Source organism: Lytechinus pictus, chromosome 1 (genome assembly GCF_037042905.1).
Source record: "Lytechinus pictus isolate F3 Inbred chromosome 1, Lp3.0, whole genome shotgun sequence".
NCBI classification, from domain to species: domain Eukaryota; kingdom Metazoa; phylum Echinodermata; class Echinoidea; order Temnopleuroida; family Toxopneustidae; genus Lytechinus; species Lytechinus pictus.
This window is the reverse complement of record NC_087245.1, coordinates 19486829-19504651: the sequence shown is the minus strand read 5'-3', so window position 1 is coordinate 19504651 and position 17823 is coordinate 19486829. Positions and strand designations below refer to the sequence as shown.

The following is a 17823-nucleotide window of genomic DNA, read 5'->3' as shown; positions in this document are numbered from 1 at the left end:
TGAAAGAGCGCCCGAGTTAGTCCCATTAGAAGAACTACTTCAGGAGTATCACAATGTTTTTCACTTTGAAACAGAAAATGAAGACGATGAAAAAGAAACAGAAGTGTGTGAACCCATACTGTCAGGGACTAAATTTGTCATTGAAGAATCTGAAGTGAGGTGTTGCTTTATTGAGGCAAGAGAAGAACAGATATCACCAAACACCACTGATTCAGGAGATGTTGAAGAACAGACTTATGAAGGTTTCTATGCAACTCACTCTGTTACTACCGATACAGAAAGAGAAACACTTGTGATGAGCAGAAATATAGAAGCTGTCTCCAGAACTCCTATCCATTACTCAAGAGAAACATTTACTGAAACTGTTACTTCTGAATGGTCTTACAGTGTACATGAAGCACACTCAAGGGACCTTGTGTTAGAGTTGAGTGAAGATGACATGGAGGTGTCAGGATCTCTCGAGAGATATCCGTCTTTTGTTACACCCACCAAGTCAGAAAGTGAAGCAACATTTGAGGATCAAGTTACATCAATGAGCAAAGATTTCCCCTTCTTTGCAGAAGAACTTTGTGATCTTGTTGTAGATGTGGGAGACATGGCCATTTTCCAGTGTCACGTTGGTGGAGAACCTTCTCCAGATGTTACTTGGTACAGAGATGGACAGCCTTTACAAGCCAAGGAAAATGTATCTTTTCAAGTTTTAAGTTTCAAAGATAGGTATGCCGAACTTGTAATCAACCCTGCAAACCTAGAAGATGAAGGGCAGTACACTGCCGAAGCAACAAACATCCATGGAAGCACTGCCAGTAGTGCATACCTTACAGTAAGAGCAAGTGACTGTTCAGAAGATGAGGAAAATGCAGCTGTACCCACCAAAGACTCAGCAGAATCCGGCAGTGATGAATCTCATTCTACAGAAGATGACACTGATAAGTCATCTCCCCAAAGCAATGACAGTTGGCAATCTCCAACACAAACAGGAGACACTGTCTCTATCACTTCCTCACAATTACCCTTGTCTATGCCCAAGCCTGATTCTGTCCCGAACTCTCAACTTCACACTAAAACCTCTGTGACAAATTTTTCTGGGGCTTTGGGAGAAAACCCTGAGCAAGAATTGAAACAGGAAACCTTGAGTGCCGGTGATAATGTCTATGATAGCAAGCCTGGTGGTGACGATGCACCTTTGCATGCTGTTGATGATCTTGTTGAATCTGTCCTTCTTGAAGAACAGGAGTTGCATGGTTGTTTGTCAAAAGGTTTGATATGTGGTTCTTTTATGTTTTGATCATTCCATATATTCTACAAAATTAATACATCACATTTAAATTGTATACATTTTTCACTTGTTCACCTTGTCTAAAATTGTGGGTGGCACTAATCAAAATTCATGGGTTGGATACTAACTAAATTTACACCTCTTTCTTGTAAGACACATGAAACAGCTAACAAAACCTCCAAAATAATACTTATTAATTTATTAACATACAGTATATATAATCATGTCGTTCATGAATATACAGGTTTGCAGTAGGAACTTTTGTTTTTTAATGAAAATGTTGGTAAGAAAAGCCTTTAATAATAACTATTGGGAAATCTCTTTCTCCACATATTCCTGTTTTGTCCTTTATGTTATCAAGTTTTAGGTATTTCTTTAAAGAATGATATGTGTTTCATTACTTTTTAAAACCAAAGTTTACTTAACTGTAATTTCATCAGTTTATAGTCATGTCATGCGATCTTGTCCTTAAAACAAAATTTAAAATTTGTGGCCTGCTCTACTATAAACATTGTTTTTCTCACAGTACACAATGTAATTCTGGCATCTGTACATTACATTCCCACTCCCAAAAGTTGCTAAAATATATAATATCTTCGATTGTAGAGGTGTTGTGGCTCAGTGGATAAGTCTCCGGACTGTGAACTACAAGGTCCGGGGTTCAAATCCCACCACAGCACTAGCGTCCTTTGGCAAGGTCTTTATCTACATTTGCCACTCTCAACCCAGGTGTAGTAAATGGGTACCCGGTAGGAAGGAATTCCTTGAGTGCTTGATGCGCTCGATCAGGGTAGCCTTGCTATGGCCGGGGTAATAGTATGCAGCACTTAGAAACATTTGTATTAAGCGCTATATAAATGTTGCATATTATTATTATTAGCAGGCAAAATATCCACATGCATGTAATATGCAATTTAAACAGTTACTGCATGTTAAGTTCCTATATTCTAATATTTTGGGATCTAGGGGTAATAGTAGCCACATTTTAAGGTGCTGTATTGTAGGTATTTTGCCTTTTAAGGGGAGTTGAAACCGCATGTTACCTGTTATATTCTTGGTATTTTAGCATTTTGGGTTTTTCTTTCATATTATTATATTTAATAATAAGTTATTAATGGTATTTATCTCTCCCCTTTATTATTTGTTTCATCAAGCATGACCAATCGGTGTTGTTGCATGATTTAACCTCAATATTTAGTCATATATCAATAACATTGACATGTTAAGTCAAATATTAAGAAGAATTTTAAGTTAAAGCACTTATTGGCTGTGAATGTAACTAAAAATTTGTATACAGGTATTATTTTTTATATTATTTGAAAAAATTTCATCTCTCTTATACGAGGTTTACTTATGCGCTTGTATTCTTGACTTATTTAAAATTTGATTATTTACTAAGCAAAATATTTAATGAATCAAATTTTGGTGTGATTTCTGATATACGAAATAGTATTAAAAAATGTTGCACTTATTACTTTCTGATCAGAGCAAAGATATCTTCAAAATCATGTGTTACAAGTTATTATACTTATCATGAATATATATATTAAATGTCATAAACTGTTTTACAATTACATCAAGTACATTTTTAATGGCACTTTTTTCAATCCTGTTGCTTTCACTATACCAATCAATTACAAAACAAATATTGAATATGGTTTTTTTAGTTTCTTGTAAGACAGTGTTTATCACATTCCCACCTTCATAGAGTGTTCAGGAGATCAACCATGTATCATTTAAGATCATTGTCTGTGATTATATTATTTTATTGTGAAGGTTAATTTTATTTTGTCCTGTTCTAAATTGACAGCCTTCCCCTCCTCACCTGGTGAGAAGGGAGATGAAGAGAAACCAGTTGAGGATGTTTCCAAGCCCAAAGATGAGAAGAAACCGGAAACCAAGGAACTCAAGCCAGAGGTTGAAGAGAAGACGGAGATCCTCACGCAAGAGATCTTGGTAGAGAAGGTATGCATCAGGCATAACCTGGGGCCCATAACACAAAGCTTAGCAATGTTCAGGGGAGGGGTATATCAAGTAGACTTGGTATGTTTGGTTTTAATTTCTTTAATTTAGGCATCTTGTCAAAAGTTCAGGGATTACCAGATTTCTAATGGTATTCGGTTTAGTAATAAAAATGATATCTGGTGCAGGTGACTAGTAATTATAATTAGTATTGCATTCTTCATTTTTTCTCATTTTAACAAATATTGGGCATGAGAACCTACTTTCTTGCTTTGTGATGTGCACTGTAAAAAACATGTATTTGTGATAAATGTACATATCTGAAGCCTTTTTTAATTACAAGAAGCAATGTGTATAAAATGATTCACATCTCTAATTCCTCTAGACACCAAAGGAAATCCTGGCAGAGGAGCTAGAGGAAGCTGCTCGGGGTGAACAGCCCGAGCTGATGCCTCCCAAGTTCATCAAATCCATCGAGACTGTCGTCGCTGGCGATGGCGATGCAGTCAAGTTTAGTGCAACTGTGACTGGCAAGCCACGCCCTGATGTCACATGGTATGTTGACGACACCGAAATCAAGGATGAACCTGAGTACGAGGTTGCTTTCACTGACGATGGCATTGCTTCGCTCTTCCTTCCAGAAGTCATCCCTGAAGATGAAGGGATGTATCTTTGCAAAGCTGTCAATGTGGTTGGAGAAGCTACTTGTAGTGCAGAATTGTTTGTTGAAGGTATGTAATCATTGGACATATATTCACTAATAATGATTCACTAATAATGAATTATCCTGGTGAACATATTCAGATTGGTAATTGATTATGAATTTTTGAATATGTAGACTTATGATTATAAAATCTAAATTATTTCCAGCCATATGATATTGTCTGCAGATTTATTGTGGTAGTTCAGTATGAATTATCCATTGACCTTTTTGTGCTTTGGTAAACTGTTACTATAGGCAAATGTATTGAAATTCATCTGTTTTATAACTTTTTGTGATTTCCATAATTACTTTAGGAGATTATGTAAAGAGTATAGTACACATTGTTATTGATATGTCTGTATGGTAATCATAACAGAATCTAAGCCCACTGAAGACAAACCTATCACCTTGGAGAGACATACAGAGACTCGTGGGAAATCCACGGTGAGCATGGAGATAGATGACACTCGTGAGCCTCGCGAGATTGAAATAGAGTTCAAGAAGCCAGAGGATCAGGAGATATCTATCACCATGGTAGCACCGCAGTTTACCCAAACGATCATCTCTGTGATGATCAAGGATGGCCAACCAGCCACATTTACGGCAACCGTCACTGGCACGCCGACACCGGAGATCCTGTGGTTCAGAAGCGGTGCGGAGATCGTGCCGGAAGAGTGTCCCGAGTTCACCATCACCTTTGAGAATGGGGTGTGTACCCTGACCCTTGAGGAAGCCTTCCCTGAGGACTCTGGTCCATTTGAGTGCAGGGCCATCAATCCAGCTGGACAGGCTACCTGCATGGCTAAGCTGGTTGTCGTAGGTTGGTTCAGCATCCCTTCTCCTTACGTGTTCTGTTACCAGTTATAGTCTTGCCTTCTTTGTGTTTCAAGCTTGTCTGGATGGGTTGGTTCAATTCCACCTTTCTGTTTTATGTTGCATGATTGATTTATTCCCTAGACTTTATGGCATCACAATATCGTTCACCCCTTGTACCGTGCATCAGTGTGTTGTTTCAATGTCTACTCTTCCTTGAGGATTGTTCAGGACTTTCAGGACACACTCCCATTTACATTCCAGAAAAGAACATTCTGTTGTTGTTTTACATTGTCCATTATCAAAGCTCCCATGATGAGTCTTGATATGAATTTTTTTTTTTTTGACACTGTCATGTATTTTCATGCATGTGGTTGATCATTTTTAATTTTTCCAAGACAGTTGCATGGTGATTGTGTGCCTGCAGACTTTGCACCAACATTCAGAGGGTCATTGTACCGTGATAAGTTTCATCATATAATCTGCATGAGTTTTTTTTTGTATTTTTTTGTGTCAGATCAAGTTGAATGTATAAGAATTTATATTGATTTTCAGTATTTTATTGTGGTAAACGTACCCCTTCATTGAAGGAAGTATTTCATGTGGAAGTTTTGCATGGATCAATTGTACCTGTTGTTATTCAATATCCTAGCATGTTCTTGTTATTGTTCACATTGTCTTAGGTTACATTTTCATTAGTAAGACCTGACTTCGAGTCTCTCTTTGTATTGTAGGTTGTCTATGTATTCCAACATTATGTGACAACGGGATACTGTGTTCTATCATTTATTTCTATTTTGTGTTTTATTCCCCAATATCATTGACCTACACTGTGTTACTCATGTACTGAAAAAAAAAACTTTTTAATTGCATGTGGAACATTACATAACCAGTTGTAGTCTATTACTTCAGTATCAAGCTTTCCTTTAATTTTGCTATTTACATTTTCTTTACGTCCATCGATATGAATTTACCATCTAAATTGAATCTTAATTCAATATTTTATAAATATTGCATTGAGAGGAAAGGTAACTTTCTATAATTATGAATAGTTAGGCATTGATTTAACTTGTAATTTTGGACTGTTCATGCAGGAAGAGCACAAACTTATCCTTCAAACTTCATTTTTTTCACAGAGGAAAGTTCTACTGAGGTCGATACAGAGGTTGAGATTGCTACGACTCAAAAGGTTGTCACAGTGACCAAGGAAGTCCAGCAGACAGTCATCGAGGAAGAGGTGAAATATTTTGTTTTGTTTTGTGAGATGAAATAATGTTTGACAGCATCGGAATATCTTACATTACAGTGTTGGTGATAATTTCAGACAATGTAGTTTTAATGTATTAAAGATAATCCCTTAGCATTGACAATATGATTCATATGCAGCCTGATCACTATAGCTGATCATCAACATCTCTTGGCCTTCAGCAAGGATTTCAATTATCTCCTTTTATATTTATATTTTTCAGGTGACTGAGGAGATGCCAGTCGCTGAAGTGGTAAGTGTAACACATACACGTACCTTACAGTCAACAGATTTACTGTAAATACACTCATGGCAAAAGTTTGATGAAGGAAATGTAATTCTTTACAATATTGTTATTTTTTATTCATATCAAATTGTATAGTTATGCAGTTGAGTGGGGCTGTGCATTACCACATACTTGGTTGAATTGGGAGGTTTTTTCTCTTTCCTTTGTTTCTTTTTATTCACAACTTAGTATTGTATATATTTTTGTCAGTTTTTAGCTTAGTTATTTGTCTTTTACCCCATTTAGCTTTTTCTCAGTAGTTTCATTGATTGCATAAATCTAACTTTGGCATAACCATTTTCTCCCAATATTTAGTGCCAATGAAATATACACAACACATTCTCATTCAATGTCAATAGATAAGTTCTATTACTTTTTTGTTTTTGTATAACAGAAAACTGAAGCCCTTGAAACAGTTATGGTGATTGAGCCGACTGGTAAGTACAACATTCGCTCACTGCAAATGAAGGCTTTTGTGTGTGCGCAATATCTATCATACGATCAAGCTAAGAAATCTAGTCTGGGTCCTCTGTTATCATTTTGATAAAGAAAATAGATAATTTGTGGTTTTCAAGTTAAGATGAGCTAATAATGAATTCATGAATTGGTGTAGTTTATATTCAGTAGATGAAAATAACCAAGTAAGGTTATCAAGTACAACCTTGAAGCAAGTTTGGTTGTTTATTCAAATGCTAGATCCAGGGTAAACATTTTTTTTCTTGCTTGGTTGTAGGGTTCTGTAAAGTAAATTTCAAATTCTTCCTCTCAAGTTTTTTTTAAATCAATATCCTTTACATTTATATATTTAGAGGTTCATGAAACTCTCTAAGTGATTTATATTTTTTCTACTGACCAAATAGAACCTCAATCATACATTGCCATTGGAAACTACCTTGCTGAGTCCGATGAGGTCATGTCCATGCGCGAAGGTGAGCAGCTCACCATCCTAGACGATGGACACGGCGAGTGGTGGATGGCCCGACGTGAGACAACTGGTGAGGAGGGATGGGTGCCCAAGGGTTACCTAGCAACCCCTGAGCAATATGATGAGCATCTTCGCCAGCAGCTTGAAGAGGTCGTGAAGGAGATGTCTATTGATGGTAAGGAAGGCATACCGGGAAACAAGTTGATTGATATTAGTATAATTCTCTATTAAAATGTGCCCAATTTCAGTGAAAAAGAAGTATTTATGATCATATGATTGTTTTTTTTCAACATATAATTGATGTAAGCATTTTTTTTAAAGCTTCAATGGTTAGTGGATTTATTTTCTATCCATTTCAATGAGATATATCGTGAATATTGTGAATCATATAGCGCATTTAGTGTCAATTCACACATACATGTACTACTCCAATGTAGGGAATGACAAAAATATATGTCAAAACAATCTCTTGTTTTTTTTGTTACCTTGTCATGATTGTGAAAATTTATATTTAAATCTACGTATACATACATGTTTGATGAATTTACATTGTAAATGAGAATAAATGAATTTATTTGTTATTTTTTATTTCTTTTCCTTTCAATATCTTCTTTGCCTATCTTGATATGGCCTATCATTGCAATCGATTTTTAAAAATGTCTTTATACTCTCATGCTGTTGCTTTAATGGAATTCAACTCTGAAACTTGAAATGTGGTGCTTCTTACCATTGGTTTTCCCTGTGAAATTGTATTTGCTATGGATATGCGGTTTTCTTGAAATGCATTTTCAAATCATTGAATATTACTTCTTTCTTCAAAATGCACTCTATGCAATATACCTTGCACTTTCTACTTTTACTCTTTTTATCCATCCTACACTTTTTCTCAATATGCACTTTCTTCTTCCATTTTTTTCTATTTGTCCTACTCTTCTCAAAATGTGTACAAATTTTCATATTTGCTTTGCACATTTCCCTTTGGAATTTTCAAATTCATTTGCTCACTCGGTTCATGGTGCATTTCTGTATTGCACTATCCTATATGCTTTCTGCTTGGAAAACTGTGTTCTTGTATATGTAGAGCTTGTGCCTCCTTCTAATGCAGGAACACCATTCAAGGGCAAAGCCATTGCCCCAGAGATTATTGAGCCTCTCCAGACCACCAAAGCCAAGGATGGAAAGCCGGTCACCCTCCAGTGCCGGATCAAGGGCACCCCGATGCCCACCGTCGCTTGGTTCCGTCAGAGTACCCAGATCCCGGCGACGGAGGAGTTCAAGATGGCCACTGATGGTGACATTGTCACGCTGACGATCGAAGAGGTCTACCCAGAGGATTCTGGGAAGTATACCTGCGTCGCCAAGAATCAGGGTGGTACTGCATCAACCAGTGCCGAACTGTTGGTTGAAGGTAAATGCAATGTCCTTTTCCTATGTGTAGATTATATTACCTTGTTTTTGTTTCATCCAGTTATATTCTCTGTATATGTTAGTTTTTTCCTCATTTTGACCAATTGTCACACTTGATACAACTGAGGCAATACATGGTACTTATCTTCCAGACTTGTTGAAAGTAAAAAAAATTATAAAAAAAAATGTCTTCAGTTTATGCCCTTCAATTGTCATATTATTCTAATTTGCTTCATATGTTTAACAAACCATTTATCAGTATATACTTTATGAATGAACTTTGGTGAATAATTCAAATCTGGAGTAGCCACTGCATGTAGTTCTTTTTCATTTATGTTTACCATCAGTGAAATTGAATTGAAATAATTCTTCACTTTGTTTTACAGTTGCTCTTTCTGATGCAGAGAGTGATGGAACTCCAAGCCGGAAAAGTCTGTCAAGGTTTGAAACTTTCATAATTATTTTATTCTCCACAACCCTACGATTTAATATACATGTACTAAGTGTCCAACAATCCATCTTTAAAGGACAAGTTCACCCCAACAAAAACTTGATTTGAATAAAAAGAGAAAAAACCAACAAGCATAACACTGAAAATTTCATCAAAATCGGATGTAAAATAAGAAAGTTATGACATTTTAAATTTCACTTAAATTCACAAAACAGTTGCACATCCCGGTTGGTATGCAAATGAGGGAACTGGATGACATCACTCACTCACTTTTTCTTTTGTATTTTATTATATAGAATGTGAAATATTATAATTTTCTCATTGTCATGTGAAACAAAGTTTTATTTCTCCCTGAAATGTTGAATTACCATTGCTTAACATTTTATGGTTCAGTCAAGTTGGTCCTTATTGTCAAATCTGCAAAAATTGAAATATTGTATAATTCGAACAATAAAAAAACAAAAGAAATAGTGAGTGAGAGACATCATTGATTCTCTCGTTTGCATGTGACTAAATTGTGCATATAACTATTTTGTGAAAAATAAGCGAAACTCATGTCATAACTTTCTTATTTTACATCCGATTTTGATAAAATTTTCAGCATGGTTTTTCAGTCCAGCAGGGTTGATGATATAACATTTCTTATAAAAATTAACACATTGCCATAGTAAAAGAAAGAATAACAAATTAATTCTTTGAATGGTAATTTGAATGCCTCTGTCTTCTTTTTTATTTAGGGAATCAACCATTGAAGAAGGTGAAGGAATCAAACCAGCTTTCATGACAGTCGCCAAGAGCCAGGTAGTCAGTGCCGGCAAGGAGAAAGTCACTTTTGAGTTCCGCCTCATTGCTGCACCCAGACCTCAGATCCAATGGTTCAAAGATGACCAACCCCTCGAAGAGACGCCTCGCCGTCGCATGAGCATGTACGCCGATGTCCATCTTTACATTCTAACACTAGAGCTGACCGATATTGAGCCCGACGATGAAGGGAAGTACCGAATCGTGGCAACCAACAAGGAGGGCAAGGCTGTGGCATCTGTGTCTCTGGAGGTCACACGTGAGTAGACTAGGACCAGGTCCTGGTCCATCTTAGTATTTAGGATTCAATCATTCATCATTGACATTGGGCTTGGGATCCACACTACCAACCAAATTTCATGGTTACATCAATTATTCTTATACCATCTGAGATTATTATTTCTTTTTAATTCAGATTTTAATCTTTCATATTTCACACATATGCATTTGAGTTGCTCATATCCATTGGTTGGCATTACACATGTTCATATGTGGGAACCATCTTAAACAATAAGTTTACAAATGTGTGAGGATTTTTACTCTTTTAAAACCATCTCTGCTACCCATACATGTAGGTATATGATTCAATTAACTTCCATCTTCTGTACATGTGCATCTAACTCTTTGTCATTTTAAGGAATATAATTTGAATTTTATAATACATGTGCAAACTCATGACATTTATTCAAATAATTTAGGAATGTGATGAAGGTTTGATTTGTGGAGAATGTTCATTTTGATGATGTGCATGACTGTTTGATTATGGGAGGTGTTTGAATCACATGTGTGTTACCCCACTGAGTTGTATGCATCTGTATGGTTGTGAATATGAGTTTGTAACTTATATGTCAGTAAACGTTGTTTCATGCATCTATTATACTAAGTTCCTGTATAGCCTTTAGCTCGACTAACCACTGGTATTAGATTGTTACATGTACTTGCAAAACGTTATAATGATGCTTTCTAGTTTACTAACGTGTTTATTTTCTGTATTTATTTCCTGCTTATCTTCATTATAATGGATATGTAGTAAGTTGCATTTAATCTAACACCACTGCACTTCACCATGAATATCCAGTACATTTATTAATGTCATACATTGTGTATTTAACATCATATGTTCAGTAAGTGCCTTTTGATGTACATTGTATACCAGCTGAAGAATAGGCAATAAATTGCCAGGGGACAAATAAATCTTTATATATTGTCTAAAAACTAAGTATGAATACAATTTAAATGTTTTTTAATAGATTCAGAAGTAAGCTTGAAATATGTTCCTATATACCTACAAAATGTAGGGAGACTGATTTTTTTTACTGTTTGATATTAATCTCTGTATTCATTATTTCATCATAAATTTCTTTGAATATTCAAAGGCTTTATTTTTGCCAAACATATTACTGGAAACTAAATTTTAATATGAGTGCTGCACCTCATTGTGATTTATATATTTCATTTATGATTATTATAGCACAATATTTTAAGTATTATATAGCAACAAGGATATTCTGTTGTAAAAAAAAATAGAATGTTTATGTATTCAGTTGTGTTTGTAAATATATGTATTTCCATGTCTGTGTATGTTTGTCATTTGGTAGAAGTAGCCAACCCCTCTGTTCCCATCACAGGTTTTGTAGTGTCGATGTCATCACCCATGTTCACCCCCGCCGGCAACCGCGGGGGCTGGCACGTTCACAAGATTCGTACCTGGTCTGGATCCCCCATCACCATCTCAACTCCCTCCTTTATGCATGCTTGCAACCGCCCCTCCTTCAACAATTGCATGCACAATGATGTCATATTACCCACAACGCCACAAGATGAGGAATACTCATCAGACGTTGACCATATCAGTGCAGGTGATTTGAAAAATTTGTTGAAAAATATGAATAAACACATTTGAAATGACGTTGCTTTGACTTGTATTCTGAAGGAACTGTGTAAGGAAACTTGTGAATCTTCAAATTTTTTTGACGTAAATAATGACCTCATAAAATGAATATTTTGAATTATCCACTGATTGAATTCAATTGGATTTAAAATATACATATATTAAAAAAAATATCACAAATGATAAAGATTAAACACAGCTTTCTTTGAATAGAAAATATCTCCCTTTGAAATTCTCATATCACCCTTTTTCAGTTATTTAAAAAAAAATTATAAAAAAAATTGTGGAGTAAAGGTACATTCATTTCTTTTATGTTGGAAACACAACAATGCTTCTCAGTTTAATAGTGATTTTCCATTTGAAAACATTTATCACTTGGCTTTGTATTCCAATATATATACTGACCTATTACAAGCATTTATTTAGCATTTTGCATGTGGCTTGATTTCACTTGTGTATGACATCTCTAAAAAGCTAAGAAACATGAGAGGAATATCCAAGGGCTTTGAAGACAAAAGATATGCATTACTTGAATACCTAAACGATACATACTTTGAAAACATTATTGTGTAATTCATACAAGTTCTCAATTTTTATTAAGATTAAGATTTTTGAGAACACATTTTATGATGGTTATTAAAGGAATATGCAATATCTTGTCATTTGAAGGCAAATATTTTTTAAACACAAAGCAGGAAAAAAATTGTGGGCATGAATTAATCACAACCCCAAATCAAATATATGATTTGAATTCATTTTGGATTAAATTGATTAAAGACGTGTCTAATAAATTATTTTCTGCAGGATTATCATAAGGAGGGTAAAAATTATTGTGGCAATGCAAAGACAATTAAAAGAGTTTTTTATGAACTTTTAGCCAATTCTTGGATAATCCTCTTAATGTTTCAATGTTGTCAAACTCATAGTTTTTGAGTGATTGGTTTGAAGCACAATGACTACAAGAGAATATGGAATATACTCTGTTATGCATGAAACCTCTCATATTCAGAAAGGTCTGAATAGTTACACATAGTTTCCATTTTCATTCGGTTGGCAAATAGGCAAGGAGCCAGAACCTCCAAAGTTCATTGAACCCATCCAAACCGCAACAGTCACCCAGGGCGACATGGCGCATTTCGAGTGCGTGGTGACCGGGCGCCCCATGCCCGAGATCACTTGGTTCCATGGGGAGAAGATGATCAAGCCGTCTAACCTGATCGAGATCGGTCAGGACAAAGAAGGAAAGAATTGGGTCGTGGTCCGTCAGGCCACGCCCGAACTCCTAGGTACCTACACTTGCTGGGCTGAGAATCAGGTCGGACGTACCATGTGTGGTGCCGAGCTGACTCTAACGTCTGGTAAGTGATCAGGATACACCAGGACTATAAACCCCTCCACAGTGAACCACTATAGGTCTAAATAAAAGTAGTATTCAATCAACTCCTAAAATTTATAATTGCTCCTGCATTTCCCAAGTTAGTTTATAAATGCTTAGAATTTGAATTGTCTAAAATATAATAACATGTTTGTACATTTATTGTAGCTCTGAAACAACTGTGAATTTAAAAACTGCAAAAGTAACATATCCTTGGTATTTTCTGTGCATTCCACATTTTTTATTGAAAGATGGGAGCTATATTGTTATTTGAAATTTTAAAAAGATGTCAGTTATAAAGTAATTACAAGGGGTTACAAAATGTGAAATAAATTGGCAAAGAGTTCCATCTGAAAAAATGTACATAATCTGTTCACTGTAGAGGAGTTTGCATAACAAAAAGAAAACCCAAGCAATCGCAAATGGAGCAACACAATCAGCTCTCCTATAGCTGTGCGGTAATTTCATTTGTGAGGTGAAAATTTGTTGTCCCATTAATAAATACATATGGATGATTTGTTTCATTTTCTAAATCAACTGATGTTTTCCAAATAGGCCTTTTCATGATTACATGACAATGCAGTGAAATGATATGTTCATTAGTTCATGAATTGATTTTGAATGTTTATAAAGTTGCGTGTATGTTAAAGATTTATCATGAACATTTTTCTCTTGCTTGTCATTTGGTCATTGTCATGTGGTGCTCTCATTATCACTTTTCTTGAAAGTTTTGTCAGACCTGCCCATCTATGTCTTTAAACTGGAGAAAGGATTAGTCATGGAATTATTTTATAGAAATGTTTGTGATGGAGGGGCATCATGAGATGTTTATGAGGAGACATTACTGTTTATTTTGCAAGCAACACTGTTTTCACTCCTCAGTTTCATTTTCTCATATTCAGCTTAATTTATCATGTAGTGTGAGTTTAGGAGTTAGCACGGGTCAATGCTTCTTCTCAGAAGTAAAATCATTCATCCTTCTACGCCTCTAATTTCTTGTCATCTATCGCTCAATTAGTTATACGTGACACTACACCTATTTACTAAAGTGATAGAAAAGCACTTCTCAGCGATTGGTTTAATATGTCTTTCCTTCCATTGGGAATTCTAACACTCTTTTTACAAGGTAACATGGTTAACAAATAATTACAGCACAGCTAATTTTTTGGGATTGATTTATGGAAAAGGAAATTCATGATGTAAGGTTATATTTATATCTGCATATAAGGATATCTGGTTTGTAGAGCTTTGCAGTAAATTGGTGCTTTTAAATATAATTTTTTGCTTTCCCAATATTTAAAAAAAAATATTTATTTCCCCAATTATTTTGCAACAATGTATCAATTATTCCTTTTGACCCAATGAACACAATTATTAATTTTGGAACCTTTTTATGTTTAAGTTGTATGCTGCATTCATCTATCCCTACTTCCTTTTATTCCCCCAACCCTGCATGTTTAGAAGCGGAAGAGATTTCCATTGTCTCTGTTGATAGCAGCGCCATCGTCGAAGGTCCACAAAGTCGCGATCTGGTCAGCATTGACTTTGAAGGTGTGGACGAACTCGAGGAGGAAGGTGTTCCTCCAACTTTCGTCATGCCTGTCCAGGATGTTGAAGTCAAACCAGGAGAAACAGCACACTTGAGAGTCAAAGTTGCTGGTAGGTTCCCTAAAAAGGGTGAACTTTGCCATCCTTTCCCCGAGATCGTTATACATAATCTTACTGAACAAATTTAGAATTGTAACTTTCTGATTGTGTTGCAATAATTTTGGAACCTCTAAACTTTGTTTCATTCCAATTTTAAAAATTATTCACTCTTTTTATTATTCCCTTGAAATATCGATATGGTGCTTCTTACTTTAGTTAACTACTGTATATGTTTATATGAATATGACAACCTTTGCAATTTAAAATTGACATTAAATCTCTTCTACTTTTAGTTTACCTGTACATTCTAACAATTTAAAACAAACCTATGTTCATTTAAAGTTGAAAAAAAAAAATTGTTAACATACTTTCAACTGAATTTTGATCTGACCAGCCATGTCTTAAGCAATGGGTCTTATAGTCTTTTTTAAATCTTATAATGTAAATGGTCATTTATAATATGATCTTAACATTCATGTCTGTCTCTACCTGCCATTAAAAACCAGGCAAGCCTACCCCTGAAGTCACCTGGTACAGAGACGGCAAGGTTCTGCAGCCTAGTCCTCGCCACACCATTATGTCTGACACCGAAGGCAACGCATCTCTTGTCATCTCAGAGGCCATACCTGGTGACGATGCAGACTACCTATGCAAGGCTGTCAATCCCTTTGGTATTGTATCTTGCCGTGCTGATGTCATTGTAGATGAAGGTAAGAGTTTGTTATTAAGTAGTTGACTCGATCATGGGATAGACAGAGAGGGGTTTTTGTAGGAAGGTGGATTCAATGCAATCCTGCTGGCTTAAAGCAGATAACTGAAGTTTATCGTTCTCATCATTAGGGCTAACACAGAGGAAACACACTTTCCCTTTTCCAGTGTGCTAATGGCATATATCTATCCTCTTTTATTTCAGTGTTGTGCCTTTTACTTGTACTCTTGGTTTTTCAAGTTCATAATAGGATTTTCGGATCAGAATTAGGTGAAAATAAGACATAGGGTTAATTTTAGGTTTGATGTAAGGTTTAATGTTGACCTAATGTGCATACAGGAGCAATAGTAATAAAAACAAATAGAATGGATATTCAGTATTTTCTATATCAGCGTAATGTCACATGTATATCTACCCATTGTCCAAATTCATTGGACCATTAAACCTGTCTACAATTTCCTTGGACAGAACCATCTGAAGTGAAGAAGGACAAGCCAGCAATCCTAGTCCAGGCCGAGAAGGGCATACCCTTGGAGGCCCAACCCCAAGGACCGATGGAAATTACCCTAGAGGTCCGGGGCAAGGACTTAGAAATTGCCAGCATCAGTGAAGCTCCATCGATTACCTCAGAGGAAGCCTTGGAAACAGATGTTGAGGAGAAGGAGTTGGATGAGGTGAGGTGTTGACAAGAATATGGACAAAGAACACAGAATTTAAACCTGTTTTTGTAATCTCACCATTTAACTTTGTCCAATTTCCTAAAACTTATCCATTACACAAGATTCACCCAAATACCCCTTTCCAGCAATTAACATACTTCATTGCTGTTCAAGTGATTAATGACATCCTTGCTTGTTATGTGATCAATCTTGAATTTTCCAATCTGATCCTTTCTTGTCAATACATTTTGCTACAAATGCTTCATCATTGGCTTCAGAAACTGGGTAAGCCTAAGCAAGGTTTACATGCATAGTGTCATTGAAAAAAAACCTGTTCTGACAGTTTGGCAATAGCTCACTGTTTGCGCACTTATAAATATCTCTTGTGCAGGCTGAAGCTGCTGTGCCTGAGGTCCATGATGAAGTCCAGATTGAGATCCAACTGGAGGACCTTGAGAAACATCCCGAGGAGGTCATTGTGGAAGTCACCAAGAAGATGGAGGAGAAACCTCTGAAACAGGAAGTGGTCATGCCTGTCGAGGTCACACCAACTAAAGTGGAGGTCACACTTGCGCCAACAGAGGTAGCTATTGTCATGATTACTGAGAAAGATTCTTCACTTTGCTCATGATATTCCTAAAAGCTAAGAACTGCCATTAAAATATCTCCTCCACATTTTGTTGACAAGAGTTCTTAAAGGAACAATGAAGAACTGATCAATCGTGCTCTAGCTGAATTACTATTAGAAGTTTGTTTTGTTCTTAGACCAATATTTGTGTCATCCTTCCAGTTATATGGGATTATGCATTCAATCATTTGGAAGGAATACTGCTGAAAGTGAGAGCTTTTTATAAGATAATCTCATGGTTTTTATCCCTTTTTTCTTTGGGGGGATCTTAAAATTCTGATATACATAAATGCAATCCTTGAAATTGCTTTTAATCAATCAGTCAATGAACAAAAGATTACTCTTCTTTTATCTTTTATATTTTAACAGTTACCTGAGCAGAAAGCTCCAGTCTTCACACAGCCTTTGACCACAGCTGAACTGAAGCCAGGCAAAACGGCGGAGGTCACATGCAAGGTCGAAGGTCAACCGAGACCAGAGGTCCAATGGTTTGTAGATGACAAAGTCATTGAGCCAGACTCTCACTACCAGACTGAACACAGGCCGGACGGAGTATGCGTACTGACCATCCATGATGTGGAGAGTATGGACGAGGGACAATATGTCGTCCGAGCAGTCAATCCGGTGGGCGTTGCCTCCACAGAATCAGAACTGTTTGTGGAAGTACCAGGTAGGATTAATATTCTTAATATGACTTTCAAGAAACAAGTGATTATAGATTGGATTCCATATTTTTAGTTAAACTTATGTACAGGGCTTTAAGTTCAAGATGATAAAAAATAAATTTATGCTCTTTTTATAAAATGGTATTCTTCTTTTTACTTGCTTAGAATCAGAACCCTGATATAGAATTTGGCTGGTGATTAACAATCTCCTCCAAAAATATATAAATACACTTGGTAAATAAGACCAATGGTAGAAGTGGGGTTTCTGTACAATTTCATCATCATTTGATCCCAATTTCCATGAGAAATATCTGATCAGTTAAGATATTTTCATGTAACTATTTTGTGATGCTGCACTGGAGCTTAGAAACATGGT

The 17823-nt window shown here is 36.0% G+C and overlaps 1 protein-coding gene across 1 annotated transcript in view; it reads left to right on the top strand.

The window, feature by feature from the left end:
- Positions 1 to 17823, top strand: part of LOC129258918 (titin-like) — a 292780-nt gene that overhangs the window by 87553 nt on the left and 187404 nt on the right. The window contains exons 44-59 of the mRNA XM_064097713.1: positions 3090 to 3244; positions 3627 to 3972; positions 4321 to 4764; positions 5894 to 5994; positions 6227 to 6256; positions 6684 to 6726; positions 7150 to 7389; positions 8320 to 8622; positions 9008 to 9062; positions 9810 to 10132; positions 12826 to 13122; positions 14601 to 14798; positions 15293 to 15496; positions 15964 to 16169; positions 16546 to 16737; positions 17152 to 17452. Of these exons, the coding sequence (XP_063953783.1) occupies positions 3090 to 3244; positions 3627 to 3972; positions 4321 to 4764; positions 5894 to 5994; positions 6227 to 6256; positions 6684 to 6726; positions 7150 to 7389; positions 8320 to 8622; positions 9008 to 9062; positions 9810 to 10132; positions 12826 to 13122; positions 14601 to 14798; positions 15293 to 15496; positions 15964 to 16169; positions 16546 to 16737; positions 17152 to 17452 (3438 nt within the window). The remainder of the gene's footprint in view (positions 1 to 3089; positions 3245 to 3626; positions 3973 to 4320; positions 4765 to 5893; positions 5995 to 6226; positions 6257 to 6683; positions 6727 to 7149; positions 7390 to 8319; positions 8623 to 9007; positions 9063 to 9809; positions 10133 to 12825; positions 13123 to 14600; positions 14799 to 15292; positions 15497 to 15963; positions 16170 to 16545; positions 16738 to 17151; positions 17453 to 17823) is intronic.